This window comes from Pseudonaja textilis, chromosome 18 (assembly GCF_049901715.1).
Source record: "Pseudonaja textilis isolate UNSWEBS1 chromosome 18, rPseTex1.2, whole genome shotgun sequence".
Taxonomy (NCBI): Eukaryota; Metazoa; Chordata; class Lepidosauria; order Squamata; family Elapidae; genus Pseudonaja; species Pseudonaja textilis.
Window position 1 is genome coordinate 6,351,582 of NC_142007.1, and position 13,996 is coordinate 6,365,577.

The 13,996-nt window shown below is 57.4% G+C and overlaps 2 protein-coding genes across 3 annotated transcripts; both read right to left on the reverse strand.

Moving 5' to 3' along the window:
• Positions 1-392: 392 nt before the first annotated feature.
• On the reverse strand, positions 393-7,741 carry TMEM82 (transmembrane protein 82). 2 transcript variants are annotated; one of them, XM_026715897.2, is made up of 7 exons: positions 7,610-7,675; positions 4,854-4,966; positions 4,680-4,752; positions 3,971-4,145; positions 2,373-2,781; positions 1,986-2,173; positions 393-1,145 (listed from the first exon to the last, which is right to left on the reverse strand). In XM_026715897.2, exons 2-7 carry the CDS (start codon positions 4,921-4,923, stop codon positions 1,038-1,040), a joined length of 1,023 nt encoding a protein of 340 aa, XP_026571682.2. In that variant the 5' UTR covers positions 4,924-4,966; positions 7,610-7,675; the 3' UTR covers positions 393-1,037. The 2 variants fall into 2 exon arrangements, with proteins under 2 accessions (XP_026571682.2, XP_087770907.1); XM_087914781.1 differs by lacking the exon at positions 4,854-4,966 and having other exon boundaries at positions 7,610-7,741.
• A 386-nt stretch (positions 7,742-8,127) lies between these two features.
• SLC25A34 (solute carrier family 25 member 34) lies at positions 8,128-13,105 on the reverse strand. The gene is made up of 5 exons (XM_026715900.2): positions 12,375-13,105; positions 10,784-10,849; positions 9,592-9,744; positions 8,808-8,942; positions 8,128-8,680 (listed from the first exon to the last, which is right to left on the reverse strand). Exons 1-5 carry the CDS (start codon positions 12,780-12,782, stop codon positions 8,501-8,503), a joined length of 942 nt encoding a protein of 313 aa, XP_026571685.2. The 5' UTR covers positions 12,783-13,105; the 3' UTR covers positions 8,128-8,500.
• Between the last annotated feature and the right edge of the window lie 891 nt (positions 13,106-13,996).

The following is a 13,996-nucleotide window of genomic DNA, read 5'->3' on the forward strand; positions in this document are numbered from 1 at the left end:
GGAACCCATGTTTTATTTTGTGTGTAAAAGCTTGTATAAATCTAGAATTTATGGAAAGAATATGCGATGGAATTGCAAACTTGACAGGTAAAAGAATTAAAAGTTAACGTATGAAGATATGGGAATTATTAGTGACTTAAACAAGAAAAGAGTATTATGGAAAAGGTCATGTTTAAAAGAAATGATAATGTTTGAGAAATATTTGAAATAAATTGAAATGAACCGAGAAGATACTTAGAATGAAAGTAATATTAGTGAGCAGGATTAATTTTGTTCCTTTTCTGACGCAAACGTTGGAGAATTAAGTTAAAAATGGATAAGATAGGAAGTTCCGTGTAGAAAATGAACAGAGAATTATTGTCATATTTGCATGTAAAAGTGGTGATCCGGAATTATGTTGTACACCGAAATGAGCTCTTTTTTTATTTCTCTTTGTTTTGGAAAAATTGAATAAAACTTGTTTTAAAAAAAGTAAAAATCAAAGGGACCGGTTTGGACAAAACTCAGTAGCGCTTTTTCATGCGGCTATGGATAAAAAATAGGATCGCCCAACGTCCAATGACCCCGAGAAGGATAGGCCCCAAGAAGAAGGACCACTGACCACTGAAATAACTTTGCCTTCGTCGATTTCTCCCACTGGGGAAAACCTTGGCCAGGGGAAGAGAGAGCGGAACAGACAAAGATGAGAGCCAGGGACGAAGGCCCACCTGCCCGTTCCTGGGTGCGTGGAGGACGGGGCACCCAGAACCGGAGTGACTCCTACCCTCTCGGCCTTCCCCAGGGTAATGGCAGCCAGGTCTCCGGCGCCTCCCCTTAGCCCAAATGGACTCCCCCCTGGCCAGCCACCGATTGAAGCCTCTCCCAGGCCGACCCGTTTTGGCCTCTCTGCTGTCCCCAGGAAGGCAGACCGGAGATGGAATTGCGGTACCACTGCGCCCCACAAATCGTTATGACACCAAAGCCGGAGAGCCCAGAAATGAGCCGGGCCTGCGGCTTGCCTGGCCACTAAAGGTCTCTAGGCTGGAGGCTCCTCATTTTCAGGACGTGGCCTCGGTCGCTGCTGCCGGAGATCGGGAGGGGTGATGCTCTCGGCGCTGGCCGCGAGGTGGACCGGACTTCGACGCAGAGAGCGAGAGGCTCTCGTCCTGAAATGGAAAGCAAAATGCAAAATGCACGGAGGGGCCGGCTTCTCCCCCCCACAGCGCCAGGATTTGTAGCGCAGGGAGGGCCCTTGCTCTTACGCCCTGTCCGTCAGGACCTCCGGATGTTGGGGAGGGAGAGAAACCGCCTTGCTGAGCTGGTGAGCGCAGCGAGGGCCTGATCGCCCCGTTTAAAGGGAACTTCCCCAGAGGCCGACGGAGATGCAGTGGAGAGGCTGGGCTGCTCCTGCTTGCAGTCCGGCACCTTCCTCCTCCTCCTCCTCCTCCTCCTCCCCTTTTCTTCTTATTCCTCCCCTCCTCTTTCTCTTCATCCTCTTCTTTCTCCCCCTCCCCAATATTCCTCCTCTTCCTCCCCCTCCTCTTCTTTTCTCTTCCTCAACTTCCCCCTTCCCTCCTTTTTCTTTCCCCTTTCTCCTCTTTTCTCTTTCTTCTTCCTCCTCCCTCCTCCTCCTTCCTCCTCTTCTTCCTTCTTCCTCCTCCCCCTCTTCCTCTTCTTCCTTCTCTTCCTCCTCCTCCCCATCTCTTCTTTCTCCTCTTCTTCCTCTTCCTCCTCCTCCTTCTCTTCTTCCTCCTCTTCCTTCTTCTTCTTCCTTTTCCCCTCCTCCTTCTCTTCCTCTTCCTCTTCCTTCTCTTTCCCTCTTCCTCCTCCTCCTCCTCTTTTCCTTTCCTCCTCCTCCTCCTCCTCTTCCTCTTCCTTCTCTTCTCCCTCTTCCTCCTCCTCCTTCTCTTCTTCCTTTTCCCCATCCTCCTTTTCTTCTTCCTCCTCTTCCTTCTCTTCTCCCTCTTCCTCCTCCTCCTTCTCTTCTTCCTCCTCTTCCTCCTCACCTGCTTCCTGCAAACCTCCAGCATGGACCCGCTCCGCATCAGGCACCAGATCTCCCCCGCCAGAGAGATGAGGATGTTCGCGATGTCCCTCCACTGGCCCACCGTCATCAACAAGACCAGGAGGCCACCCATCCTGACAAAGGCGGTCTGGAAAGCCATGTGCTGGTTGGGGTTGTGGTGCTGCTCCTCTGTCGGCCAAGCAGACGGAAGGAAGCGGGTTAGCTGGAGGAGCCGGGCGGCGCCGCCTTCCACCTGAGGGAGACTGGCCACTGCTCAGGAAGGACCCCCCCCCCCCACAACACTCCAGGGAGGGGAAGGCCAAGCAGGACCGGGGGTCTGCAGGCAGCCGTGCTTCCTACAGCATCCGGGACACCAGGAGCCACTCACCCTGCATGTAGATGATCAGAAGCGTGTAGCAGATGGTCAGCGGCGTCCAGAACCGGATGGCCTCGGTGGTGGAGAGGAAGTCCCGGTTGATCAGAGCCACGGCCGTCAAGTTGGCCACCCCGAAGGTCACCTGCAGGGCGCGGCAGAGCAGCCGGGGGATGCCATGCCACGTGGTGAGGAGGAAGAGGCAGCCCCCGCAGTAGCGCTCCTTGCAGTGCAGCTCGTACAGCGTGGAGACGTGCCAGGCCAGGCGCCAGACGTAGTGAGTCAGGAGCGTGGCCAGCCCCACGGCCAGGAGGAGGTTCCAGGTGCGGTGAGGCGCTCCTTCCTGCAGGTAGCCGAGGCTGCAGGAGACGCCGCAGCCCAGCGAGTATTGGCAGAGCAGGTAGAGCTGGCTGCTCAGGGCCCCCTTTGAAACAAGCCTCTTTGTTACACAGACGCCTGCTTAGCCACCCACCTGCCAAGAATTCTGGGCACCACACACAATAAAACAGCAATAGCCTTTAGACTTATACGCCGCTTCACAATTCTTCCCAGCCCTCGCTAAGCGGTTTACAGAGTCAGCCTCCTGCCCCCAACAGTCTGGGTCCTCATTTGACCCACCTCGGAAGGATGGAAGGCTGAGTCGACCTTGAGGTGGTCAGGATCGAACTGATGGCATTGGGCAGAGCCAGTCTGCAATACTGTATTCTAACCACTGAACCCCCATGGTTCTTATGTAGCAATGGCACTAGCACAGACTTATACACCACTTATACACCACTGAGTCAACTAATGAGAATTGAACTGCTGGCAGTGAGCAGTTAGTCTGAAATACTGCATTCTAATAACTGCGCCACCACGGCTCTTGTAGCAATAGCACTTAAATTTATATACCACCTCACAGTGCTTCGCAGCCCTCTCTTAGCGGTTTGCAGAGTCAGCCTCTTGCCCCCAACGATCTGGGTCCTCATTTGACCCACCTCAGAAGGACGGAAGGATGAGTCGACCTTGAGCCTGGTGGGATTCGATCTGCCAAATTACAGGCAGCCGGCAGTCAGCAGAAGTAGCCTGTAGTACTGCCCTCTAACCACTGCGCCGCCACAGTAAAAAGACCACTTCAAACGATGCAGGGCCAGTGCTGAGTCCCTGATACAACTCGCGTCTGTCCAGCCACCCCCCTCCGTAAGGTCCATCTGCACCCAGGCCCGACCGCAGGCAGACTTTGGGGCCCACTCAATGGAGAGAATCTACAAGGGCACCCTGGGGAGAGGGGTTGGTGAAGCCTCCGGTTGTCCCCCCACCCCATTCAAATGGTGAGGGGGGGGAAGAAAGCAACCTCCTGGCCGAGGCCAAGGTGGGGGCAGAGGCCTTAGCAGGAATAGAATAGAATAACAAGAGTTGGGTGGAGCCTTGGAGGTCATTTAGTCCAACCCCCTGCCTAGGCAGGAATTCGGTGCCTATCAAGTGGCGCTTAAGCCGTAGGCATTGCACAACTTTTTCTCTGGCCACATTCCGACCTGTTTCAGGGGTGGGGGTTCTTCTCCCCACTTCTCCCTGCCCTTCCCATCCCGCCCCCCCAGCCCCAGTGTAGAAGCAGGAAGGAAGATGGAGGCAACCTTGTTGAGGGAAAGGATGGCGGACACTGCCCGGAGGGAGAACTCCAAGACGATCAGAGAGGCTACCCGGTGCCCCACCATGGTGAAGATGGCCGTCAGCACCACGAGATGGAGCCGGTCCAGGAAGGGCCGCTGCTGCCGGAGCTCCTCCTTCTCCTTCAGCCTGTCGGGGTCACTGGAGAGGATGACGGGGAAGGGGGGGGAAGTTAGATGGATCTACGGGGCAGCCAGGTGAGCGCCCCAACCCCTGTACGGACTCCGGGACTCGGGCAAGGGTCAGCTGTCAGCCATGGGAGGTGCCCAGGGGGGCGGAGGGCCAGGGATTCGCTAAGATTCTGCGCAGTTCGGAGAACCCCAAATCCCACTGTTGGCTGGCCCTGCCAACCCGCCACGCCCCTCCCAAGAGCATCCACGTGGCCAGTTTTGGATGCAGGTAAGGCAGGGCGTGTGTGGAGGCTCAGGGAGGGTGGAAAAACGCGCCTCCCAGAAGTTCGGGAGCCTCAGGAGCCCGGGGAGGCTGTTTTCGCCCTCCCGGAGGCTCAAAGAAAGCCTCAGGAGTCCGGGAAGGGTGAAAGCGCGCGACTCACCATGGTGCAGGAAGTGGACTAGGCCACACCCACCGTGGCCACGCCCAGCCAGCCACCGGGCAGAGAACCCCTTGCTAACGTCCCCACCCCCACCCCAGGGACCTCCCAAGCAGGCCACTCACTTCAAGCACTGGACGTAGAGGTAAATCCTCATCAGGCTGCCCAGGATGCAGACGGCACAGGCCCCCACCAGCCCTGCAAGGGAAGCAGAGGTCAGCCGGGAGGGAGGGAGGGGCTGTGGGGAGAGGGAGGGAAGGCGTAGAGGTGTGTGGGGGAGGGGGGGTATGAGAGCTCACCCTGTAGGAGGGAGTCCACAAGGCTGCAGGTCCATGCCAGCGGGAGGAAGCCCTGCACCCGGGAGAGCATTGTGGCCTGCGCTGCGCCCAGGTTCGTCTCAGTGGCCTCCCAACTGTCGGCACAGGAAGGACCTTGAGCCCGGAGTGAACAAATAAACGGGGGAGGGGAGGAGGGGGAGGAACGGCTGTGGGCAGGCTGGCTCAGCCTTTTCTGCCTTGGGGAAGCAGCAGCAGCAGCAGCAGACGGAAGGCTACCTCCGCCGCCTCCTTCGCTCGGGGCCCATCCAAGGCTCCGCAGGCTGGGGGTGATGGGGCCACAGGCCACGGGAGCTTTGCTCAAAGTTCTTCCCGTCTGTGGCAGGAGCCGTGGACGGCCACGAGGGGAAGCAGGAAGGGCTTCCTGCACGGGTGGGGACAAGGGCGAGGAAGACTTCCCCAGCTCAAGAGGGAAAGCGGTGGGGCCAAAAGAGCAGCCCACCCACCCCCCCCTCTTTGCAGCTGTTTCGGGCAGAGCAACCACTGAACCGGACGCACTAAGCAGGCAATCAAACACGTGTGTGTGTGTGTGTGTGTGTGTGTGTGTGTCTGTGTGTGTTCCTTCCCGTGCTCTGAAGACAACAAAAGCACTTGCACCCTCGGTTCGAAGGTCCACAGCCGCCTTCTGTCCCAGTATTTGTGAAACGCCCCTTCAAGAGACGCCTTGGACAGGGAGCGCCATCGCTTGAGACTTTGGGCTGCCATTTTGTCAGAAAGGGTGTCGGGGTCTCCCGCTTAGGCGGGGGAGGGTCGGACTAGATGACCTACCAGGTCCCTTCCAACTCTGGTTTATCTGCTATAAGGAAGTGCTGCTCCGTTTGGCTTCCCTCCCCTGGCGGACCGGAGAGCCGCCCGGCGCGAGCCACAGGCCAGGCCTCCTGCCAGGGGGTGGGGTGGGGTGGGAGGAAGACACGTGGGGTCCAACGGAGCCACTGCCAGTTTGCAGGCTCTTCCTTTCCCTGGGCAAACTCCCAAGCTCATCCTTCCTCCGTGCCCCCCACCACCCACCACCCCATAGGAGCCGTCCCTCCGGCCAGGATCAGCCCCGAATGGGAGGCTGACTCTGCCCCGCCGAGCGGCTGGTCCAGCGAAGTGGGGAAGCTCACCCGCTGCCTCTGGGGGTCCTCCGGACCCATTTCTACCCCCTTTGGCCGCTTGTGCTGGCCCCCCTTTTGTGGGTGTGTGTGTATTTCTGAGCGAGGAGCCAGAGTGGCTGGCAGTGCGGAGTCCACACAAGGGCTGCTCTCTCGTTTGTGGAAATGGAGCCTTTATTAGGTATTATTTTTTTACAGAAACAAGAAACGTGGGATGCGCCTGTAGCCCATTCTTGGACCTGGTCCTGCTGCAGCGCCAGGCCAGGTGGGGTGAGGGTGGGGTGAGGTGGGGGGTCACAGAGGAGGTCCAGGGCCATCCAGTTCAGGACGGCAATAATTCTCAGCCCCGACCTTCCTGCACCGCTGAACTTTGGGCCCTTGGACCCGGCACCTCGTCCGTTTCCCAGCGGCTTAAAACCAAACCTGGCTCATTTCGCCAACTCAACTTTGCCCGGCCAACAAGGCAACGGAAGAAGATGCTTCGGGGGAGTGACCCATAAATCTGGGGGGTGGGGGTGGAAGAAAAGCCCCCCCCCCCGTTTTCCTTTCCGTGGGTGGTGCGCCGTCTACTGCCAGTCTTGGGCCACTGTGGCTTCCCTGCCCTTGCCGGAGACGGCCCTGTTGGGACTGGCACCTGGGCACGACTAACCCCAGTGATGGTTGCAACCAATCCCACCTGTGCTCCAAGCTCATCCCTTCTCCTGGATCCCCAAAGTCAGAAGGGGCAATGGGGCCACTCCCAAGCTCTGGGCCTGCCTCCCTCCTAGGAGTTTTGGTCACCACACTATAAACAAAAAGGCTGAGACTCAAAAAAGAGTGCAGAAAAGAGCAACCAGGATGATGAGGGGACTGGAGGCTAAAATATATGATGAACGGTTGCAGGAACTGGGCCTGGCTAGTCTAGGGAAGAGAAGGACCAGGGGAGACAGGAGAGCAGCCTTCCAGTATTTGAAGAGAGTGGTGGAAAACAAAAAAGAGAAAGTGGGAGAGAAGAGAAAGATAAAGAGTAAGTGGAAGAGGAGAGAAAGGAAAAAGAGGGAGAGGTTAAAAAGTGAGAAAGAAGAGAAAGGGAGAGAGGAGAAGAGAAAAAGAAAGGAAGGAGAGAAAGAAAGGAAGGGAGAGAAAAAGAGAGCAAGTGAAAGTGACTGGAGGCTAAAACCTACGATGATGAACGGTTGCAGGAACTGGGCCTGGCTAGTCTAGGGAACAGAAGGACCAGGGAAGACAGGAGAGCATCTTCCAATATTTGAGGGGCTGCTCCAGAGAGGAGGAGGAAGGGGTCAAGCTGTTTTCCAAAGTACCCGAAGGCCAAACAAGGAATAATGGATGGAAACTGACCCAGGAGAGATTCAACCCGGAAATAAGGAGAAACTTTCTGACAGTGAGGACAACCAACCCATGGAAGAGAAGTTGCCTTTGGAAATTGTGGGAGCTTCATCCCTGGAGGTTTTCAAGAAGAGATTGGACTGCCCTCTGTCAGGAATGGTGTAGCGTCTCCCGCTGGGCTGGGGGTGGGTGGGGTTGGACTAGATGACCTACAAGGTCCCTTCCAACTCTGATGATCTCTTACAGTGCCCCCCGCCACTCCAGCAAAGGAGAATTCAGTCTTCCCAAAGCAGGACTTACTTTTTCTTCTCCTCTCTCAAGAATCCTCTCTTTCTCTCTCTTTTCCTCCTTTCCTCCTTCACCTGATCTCCCTCTTCTGTGCGGAAAACCGGCGGCTTCAGCCCCGAGGGGAAGAAGGACCAGATGGATTGCCACCTCTTCTTTCCGGCCCCCGCCTTTCTGACTCGGGCCCTGGAGTGTGGGTCAAGTGTGTGTGTGTGTGCGTGTGTGTAGGGGGGGGGAAATCTGGGGGGACGACGAGGCAGGAGTCAAATCCAGTCTGTCCGCTTGGAACTGTCCTTTCTCAGGTGGGTGAATTATTTGGGGCCGACCCCACCACACAAACACAAACACAAACACACACACACACAAAAAGGGGCGGCCCGTGGTTGAAACTTCCACTTTGGTCGAAGGTTGCAACTGGCTCTGCCGGCGTCCTTTGTTGTCCGGATGCCCTTCACTGCTCCGTATCTGGACGCGCGCACACACACACACCCCGCAGCTGCTTGTCCGAAGGTCACAAAACGGGACAGTGAAGAAGGTAGAACCGAGGAAGCTTCTTGGATGAGAAGTGAAACGTTTTCAAAGGGAGGGGGGGAAAAAAAGGACACACACACACACACACACACACACACACGCGCACATGAAAGTAAGTCCAGTTGCCTTCTGGGAGCATCATAACCCGGATGATTGGAGAAATCTTTGCAGAGGTTTGTCTGGAGCGGCCGAAGGTCTTCTGCTTGAATGGGGGTGGGCGTTGGACTAGATGACCTCCAAAGTCCCTTCCCAACTTTGTTTGGTTGTATCCTGGTGCTCCAGCTGGGGGGGGAAGGAGCCACTCGCTCTCCCGGCCGTCCTGCTCTCTCAGGGGCCGCTGGAGGCTCCTGAACGGCTTGCGGTGGGGTGGGGGGGTCACCTGGTGGCCTGCCACCAGGCGGTGAACCTCCTCAGCTCGTCCCAGAAAAGGAGGCTGAGGACAGTGTGCGGCCCCAGGCGGAGGTAAGCGGGGCCAAAGCCCTTGTACAGCGCCAGGACGCCTTCCTTCCCCGAGACCCGCACGACGCAGTCGAAGAAGCCGCGGTAAAGCTTGCCCTGCATGGGAGGAGGAGGAGGAGGAAGAGGAAGAGGAGGACAGGGCAGGTGACGGGGTAACCTCTCCCGCAACCGCCCCACGCCCCCAGCCCCAAAGGGGGCATCGAGCCCCTCCGTCGAAGCTCACCGTGCCCGTTTCGTCCACCGGCTGGTTGTAGAGCCGCGTGCTGACCACGTCAAAGGGAGTCATGGCTACGGCCACGGCCACGCTGCTGACCATGCCCCCAGCAAGGGCCACCATCCAGCTGCCTTCCTTGAACCACTGGGAACCGGAAAGGCAGAGAAGAAGCGTTTGGGGTGAGTCCCCCAAAAAGTCCAGGGTCCTCAGGCTGCACCGTGGACGGCTTGGGAACAGGCCTGGGGGAAGCGGGGTGGCTGGGAAAGGCCGAAAGGGGCTCCGCTAGCTTCTGGCCTGGACGAAGTTGCTGTTTTGGGGGACACAAGGGGCTCCCCAAAGCTTCTGGCTTGGACAAGCAGAGCCTCTGCTGCTGGCATGCACAGATCTGAGCAATAGTGGGATTCAAATTTGTTTTTACTACGGGTTCTGTGGTCGTGGCGTGGCTTGGTGGGCGTGGCAGGGGAAGGATCCTGCAGAATCCCCATCCCACTAACCTGCTTTCCAGCTCCCTTCTCCTGGGCAGGGCAACCCAAGGAGACCCAGCTGATCAGCTGGGACTCGATGGGAGGCAGAGAAGAGATATGGGGTTGGTGGGGCCAGTCGGAAGGTGGGATTGGACGGTTCTCCAAACGACTCAACATTTCTGCTACCGGTTCTCCAGAACTGGCCAGAACCGGCTGAATTACCACCTCTGGATCTGAGCATGTGGGGTGGCCAACTCTTTGCCCAGCCTCCGATTCGCCCGTGGGAGCCTCCCTTTCAGGACACACACACACACAGAGGGCCTGCTCACCTGCTGCCTTGCCACCCACTCCCTGGCCGAGGCGAAGGTGGCCAGCTGCACCGAGGAGCCCACTGTGACGCGAGGCACCGCTCCGCTCACGCCGCGCCACAGCCCCAGCAGGCCCTGCCGCTTATAGATGGCCTCAAAGGCCCCGGAGATGCTCTGCAAAGCGGCAGGAGAAGACAAGCAACTCAGCCCGGCGCCCCACGTCCTCGGGCCAGGGAGGAGGGGAGGGCTCCCTGAAACAGGAGGAGCTTAGCCTGCAGGATCCTCCCCTCCCCTGCAGGGCCAACTCCGACCCCAGAAAGGAAAATGGCGTCGCGCTGATCCCGGCCCTGTTCAGCAGGGGCCACGCAACGGAGCCGGCTGGGCAAAATGATCCCTCACCAGGGAAGCTGGACAGACAAAAGGGTGAAAGGAGCGGACTCTTTGCCGAGGCCTGGGATGGCAAACCTGTGGCACGGGCACCAGAGGTGGCGCCTTCTCTGGGGCCCATGAGCCGTCACCCAACCTCAGCTCTGCATGGGCCTACTTGCCTCCTGCCAGCCAGCTGGTCTTTGGGGGTCTCTGCTAAGCATGCAGGAAGCGGGGGGCAGATTCAGGGGACGTGTGTGTGGGAGGCACGTGCATGTGTGTGGGGGGGTGCATGCACACTGCATTTTGGGGATGTGTGCGCACACGCTTTGGGCACAAATATTAGCCAGCACTGGCCTAGGATGCTTAGTTGGGTGTGTATGTGTGCACGTGTGTGTCTGCTGTGAGGTGGGCTGTTTGGGGGGGGGGCTTTGCCGGCAGCTGACGCCTCGGCTACGAGGAAGCTTCCATCCCGGCGTCGGCTGATGAAGAGCCGGCTGGGCTGAGCGCCTTTCAGGCAGGCCGGCTAGCCATCCTGGGCCACTGCAGAGTGGAGAGTGGGAGAGTTTTGCCAAGCCAGCGCGTTGAGCTTCCCTCTCAGGTTGGGGACGGACAGCCGATGCAGCCGCCGTGGTTTGCCCTGGGGACCGGCCAGCCTCTCCCTCCCTCTTCCTTGGCGGTCCCAAGGCCTCCCCCGGCCTCCCCCTGCCGGGAAAGAGGCTCCCGCCAAGGCCTGGAGCTGCTCAGGCCCGGCAGGAGCGCCGTGACCCCTGACACGTGCCGAGGCTTTCCGCCAAGGCAGCCCTGGGCAGAGTCCTGGACCAAGGAAGGCGAGACCCCCTCGGACCTTGTGGTTGTGCTGGTGTCCCACTGCCATGGCAGAGGCCGTTTGGGCTTGGAGGTGCGTCTTGACCTGCAAAAGGAAAGGAAATGGGGTGAGGCCAGGACCGCAGAGTGTGTGCGCGTTTGTGTGTGTGAACCAACTCTCTCTTGCTGACTTGCACCCGGGCCTCCTCCTCCCTCGGCCTGCACTAACCCTTCTGAGGTCACTTAGGGAATGCTTTGGCGTTAGATAGATAGATAGATAGAGAAATAGATAGGTAGGTAGGTAGGTAGGTAGGTAGGTAGGCAGATAGGTAGGTAGGTAGGTAGGTATGTAGATAGATAGATAGATAGATAGACAGACAGACAGATAGATGATAGGTAGATAGGTATGTAGATAGACAGATAGATAGATAGGTAGGTAGATGATAGATAGGTAGGTAGATAGATAGATGATAGGTAGATAGATAGGTAGGTAGGTATGTAGATAGCTAGATAGGTAGGTAGGTAGGTAGGTAGGTAGGCAGGCAGATAGGTAGGTAGGTAGGTATGTAGATAGATAGATAGATAGATAGATAGATAGATAGATAGATAGATAGATGATAGGTAGATAGATGTAGATATGTAGATAGCTAGCTAGATAGGTAGGTGAGTAGGTATGTAGATAGATAGATAGATAGATAGATAGATAGATAGATAGATAGATGATAGGTAGATAGGTATGTAGATAGATAGATAGATAGATAGGTAGGTAGATGATAGATAGGTAGGTAGATAGATAGATAGATGATAGGTAGATAGATAGGTAGGTAGGTATGTAGATAGCTAGATAGATAGGTAGGTAGGTAGGTATGTAGATAGATAGATAGATAGATAGAAAGATGATAGGTAGATAGGTATGTAGATAGACAGATAGATAGATAGGTAGGTAGATGATAGATAGGTAGATAGATAGATAGATAGATAGGTAGATAGATAGATAGCTAGATAGATAGGTAGGTAGGTAGGTATGTAGATAGATAGATAGATAGATAGATAGATAGATAGATGATAGGTAGATAGGTATGTAGATAGATAGATAGATGGTAGTGAGATGATGGGTGGTGATAGATAGATGATAGGTAGATGGTAGGTAGGTGGTATGTAGATAGCTAGATGGTGGTGGTAGGTAGGTAGGTATGTAGATAGATAGATAGATAGATAGAAAGATGATGGTAGATAGGTATAGATAGACAGATAGATAGATGGTAGGTAGGTAGATGATAGATAGATAGATAGATAGATAGATAGATAGATATTTTTCTTCCTTTCTCAACTTTTGGCGTTGGTGCCTTAAGCACGTGCTTCGTCTGCTTAAGGCTTAACACATCCCTGTACCCACAGAAGCACCCCGGGGAGAGGGGAACTGCCTTAAGGCCACCCCCAAAGAGGCACCTCCAGCCTCACCAGAGCTCGTAGCAGGGGCAGCCCTGGCTGTCCTCTTTGGAGATGACCGGGGGTGCAGCCAGGAGATGCTGCCCCCTCCCTAACCTCCAGGCCTGACCTGCAAAACAACGGCCTAAAAAAGCCAAGGCTCGGCCCAGTATAGGCACCATCAGCACCACCAAGAGGCTTACCAAGTAGGCTGGGCTGGCGACGAAGGCCCCCAGGGCCCCGGCCACAGCTCCGGCTGCCATGGTCCCTCCCGGCTGCTGGGTCAGGCCGAGGTCCTCCGCGTGGGAGTAGAAGCCAAATCGCGTGCCGTTCATCAGCCCCTGGTACAGCAGTCCGGCCGCCAGTCCTTTCTGCAGGCCCCAGAGTCCGTCGGCCCGTCGGACGGCCACCATGGCCTGCAGCACCCCTCGGTAGTGGCGAGGGTACGAGCCTCGGGCGCAGAGTTCCCCCTGTAGCTGCAGCCGCGTCTTCACCACCTCCAGCGGGTTGGTGAACACGCAGGCCATGCAGCAGGCCGCGGCACCCAGGACAAAATCCACCTGGGGGGAGAGGGACGGCGCTGCCGTGCGGCGGCGGGGGGAAGGCTCCATGGGGCGGCTGCCAGCGTCCCGGGCGGAAAGACGGGACACGGGACCTCCCCACCCAAGCAGGAGCCTTGAGGAGGCAGCCCCGACAGGAGGAGAGCAGGCCTCTTTCTCCCCGCAGGGCCCGGGCGGCTGGCATCGATGCCCGCAACAGCCAGCCCAAGCTGCGTTGAGCCCTGCCCAGCATTGGCAGCGCTGGCTCCCTGCTCCAGCCCGTGCTGCGCCTCCCTCTGGGCGAAACCAGTTCAAGAGAGGGGCCTTTATTTGCTGCTCCACCAGTGGGCCGGGCAGGCGAGGGAGACAGGTGGATAAATGTAGGAGAAAGGTCAGAGCGGCGGCTGGGTCCACCCACTGGGCAAGGGCCACCCTTCCACACAGGAGGCCTCCTCCTTCTCCTCCTCCTCCCTCTCCCTCCGGCTCCGGCTCCCAAACCTGCTGGCCCCACCCACTCCTGGCTCAAGGAAGAGGCTGTTCCTGGAAGCAGCCCCACCTCCACCCCCCTTTCCCCTCCCTCATGAGCGACAGGACGGCTCTCCTGACATCCTGTCGGGCAGGACTCTCAAAAGCACACCGTCCTCGGGCAGGAGGAGGGGTCTCTGCTGCCAAGGACTGACCCCCCGCGGGGGCAGGAGGGGGGAGACCAAGATAATCCTGGGGGGTGGGGAGCGGACCGACGGACGAGGACAAGGGCTTGGCTTGGACGGGCAGGGCCTCCCCCGCTCGGCAGACGGATCCGAGCACCCGGGCGGCCAACTCTCACCAAGCCGCAGTTCCAGGGTGCCAAAAGCACTGCCGGAGTTCTGGGTCTGTGGCCCCAGCAGGGAGGACATCCCAGGGGAAGGGCGAGGCTACGGAGGGGCATCACGACGGGTGGAGGGGAGGCAGCCCCTTTCCCAAGCCCGTCAGAGCCACAGGAGGCTTCCCTCCTCCCCGCCCCCGGCTTGCGTTTGTGGGCCACTGGGCCTCGCCCCACGGAAGATAAACTTGAGAGGGACCTTGTGGGAAATAGTTTCTTCTGCGGCTGGGACGGCGCAAGAGGATTCGCCAGCCTCATTACCCGAAGATAGCATTAGTGCTTAGACTTATGTACCGCTTCACAGTGCTTTTACAGCCCTCTCTGAGCGGTTGACAGAGTCAGCCTCTTGCCCTCAACGATCGGGGTCCTCATTTTACCCAACTCGAAAGGATGGAAGGCTGAGTCAACCTTGAGCCGGTCAGGA

What these genes read in the sequence shown, in the direction of transcription:
- TMEM82 (XM_026715897.2), bottom strand. Translation starts at nt 4,923, where the DNA reads ATGCTCTCCCGGGTGCAGGGCTTCCTCCCGCTGGCATGGACCTGCAGC. An exon ending in CTCTACGTCCAGTGCTTGAA is followed by an intron (nt 4,146 to 4,679) that starts GTGAGTGGCCTG and finishes CATCCTCTCCAG; the next exon opens with TGACCCCGACAGGCTGAAGG. An exon ending in TGGAGGTTTGCAGGAAGCAG is followed by an intron (nt 1,146 to 1,985) that starts GTGAGGAGGAAG and finishes TTTCCATTTCAG; the next exon opens with GACGAGAGCCTCTCGCTCTC.
- SLC25A34 (XM_026715900.2), bottom strand. Translation starts at nt 12,782, where the DNA reads ATGGAGCCTTCCCCCCGCCGCCGCACGGCAGCGCCGTCCCTCTCCCCC. An exon ending in GACACCAGCACAACCACAAG is followed by an intron (nt 9,745 to 10,783) that starts GTCCGAGGGGGT and finishes GCCGCTTTGCAG; the next exon opens with AGCATCTCCGGGGCCTTTGA. An exon ending in AGTGGGTGGCAAGGCAGCAG is followed by an intron (nt 8,943 to 9,591) that starts GTGAGCAGGCCC and finishes TCCGGTTCCCAG; the next exon opens with TGGTTCAAGGAAGGCAGCTG.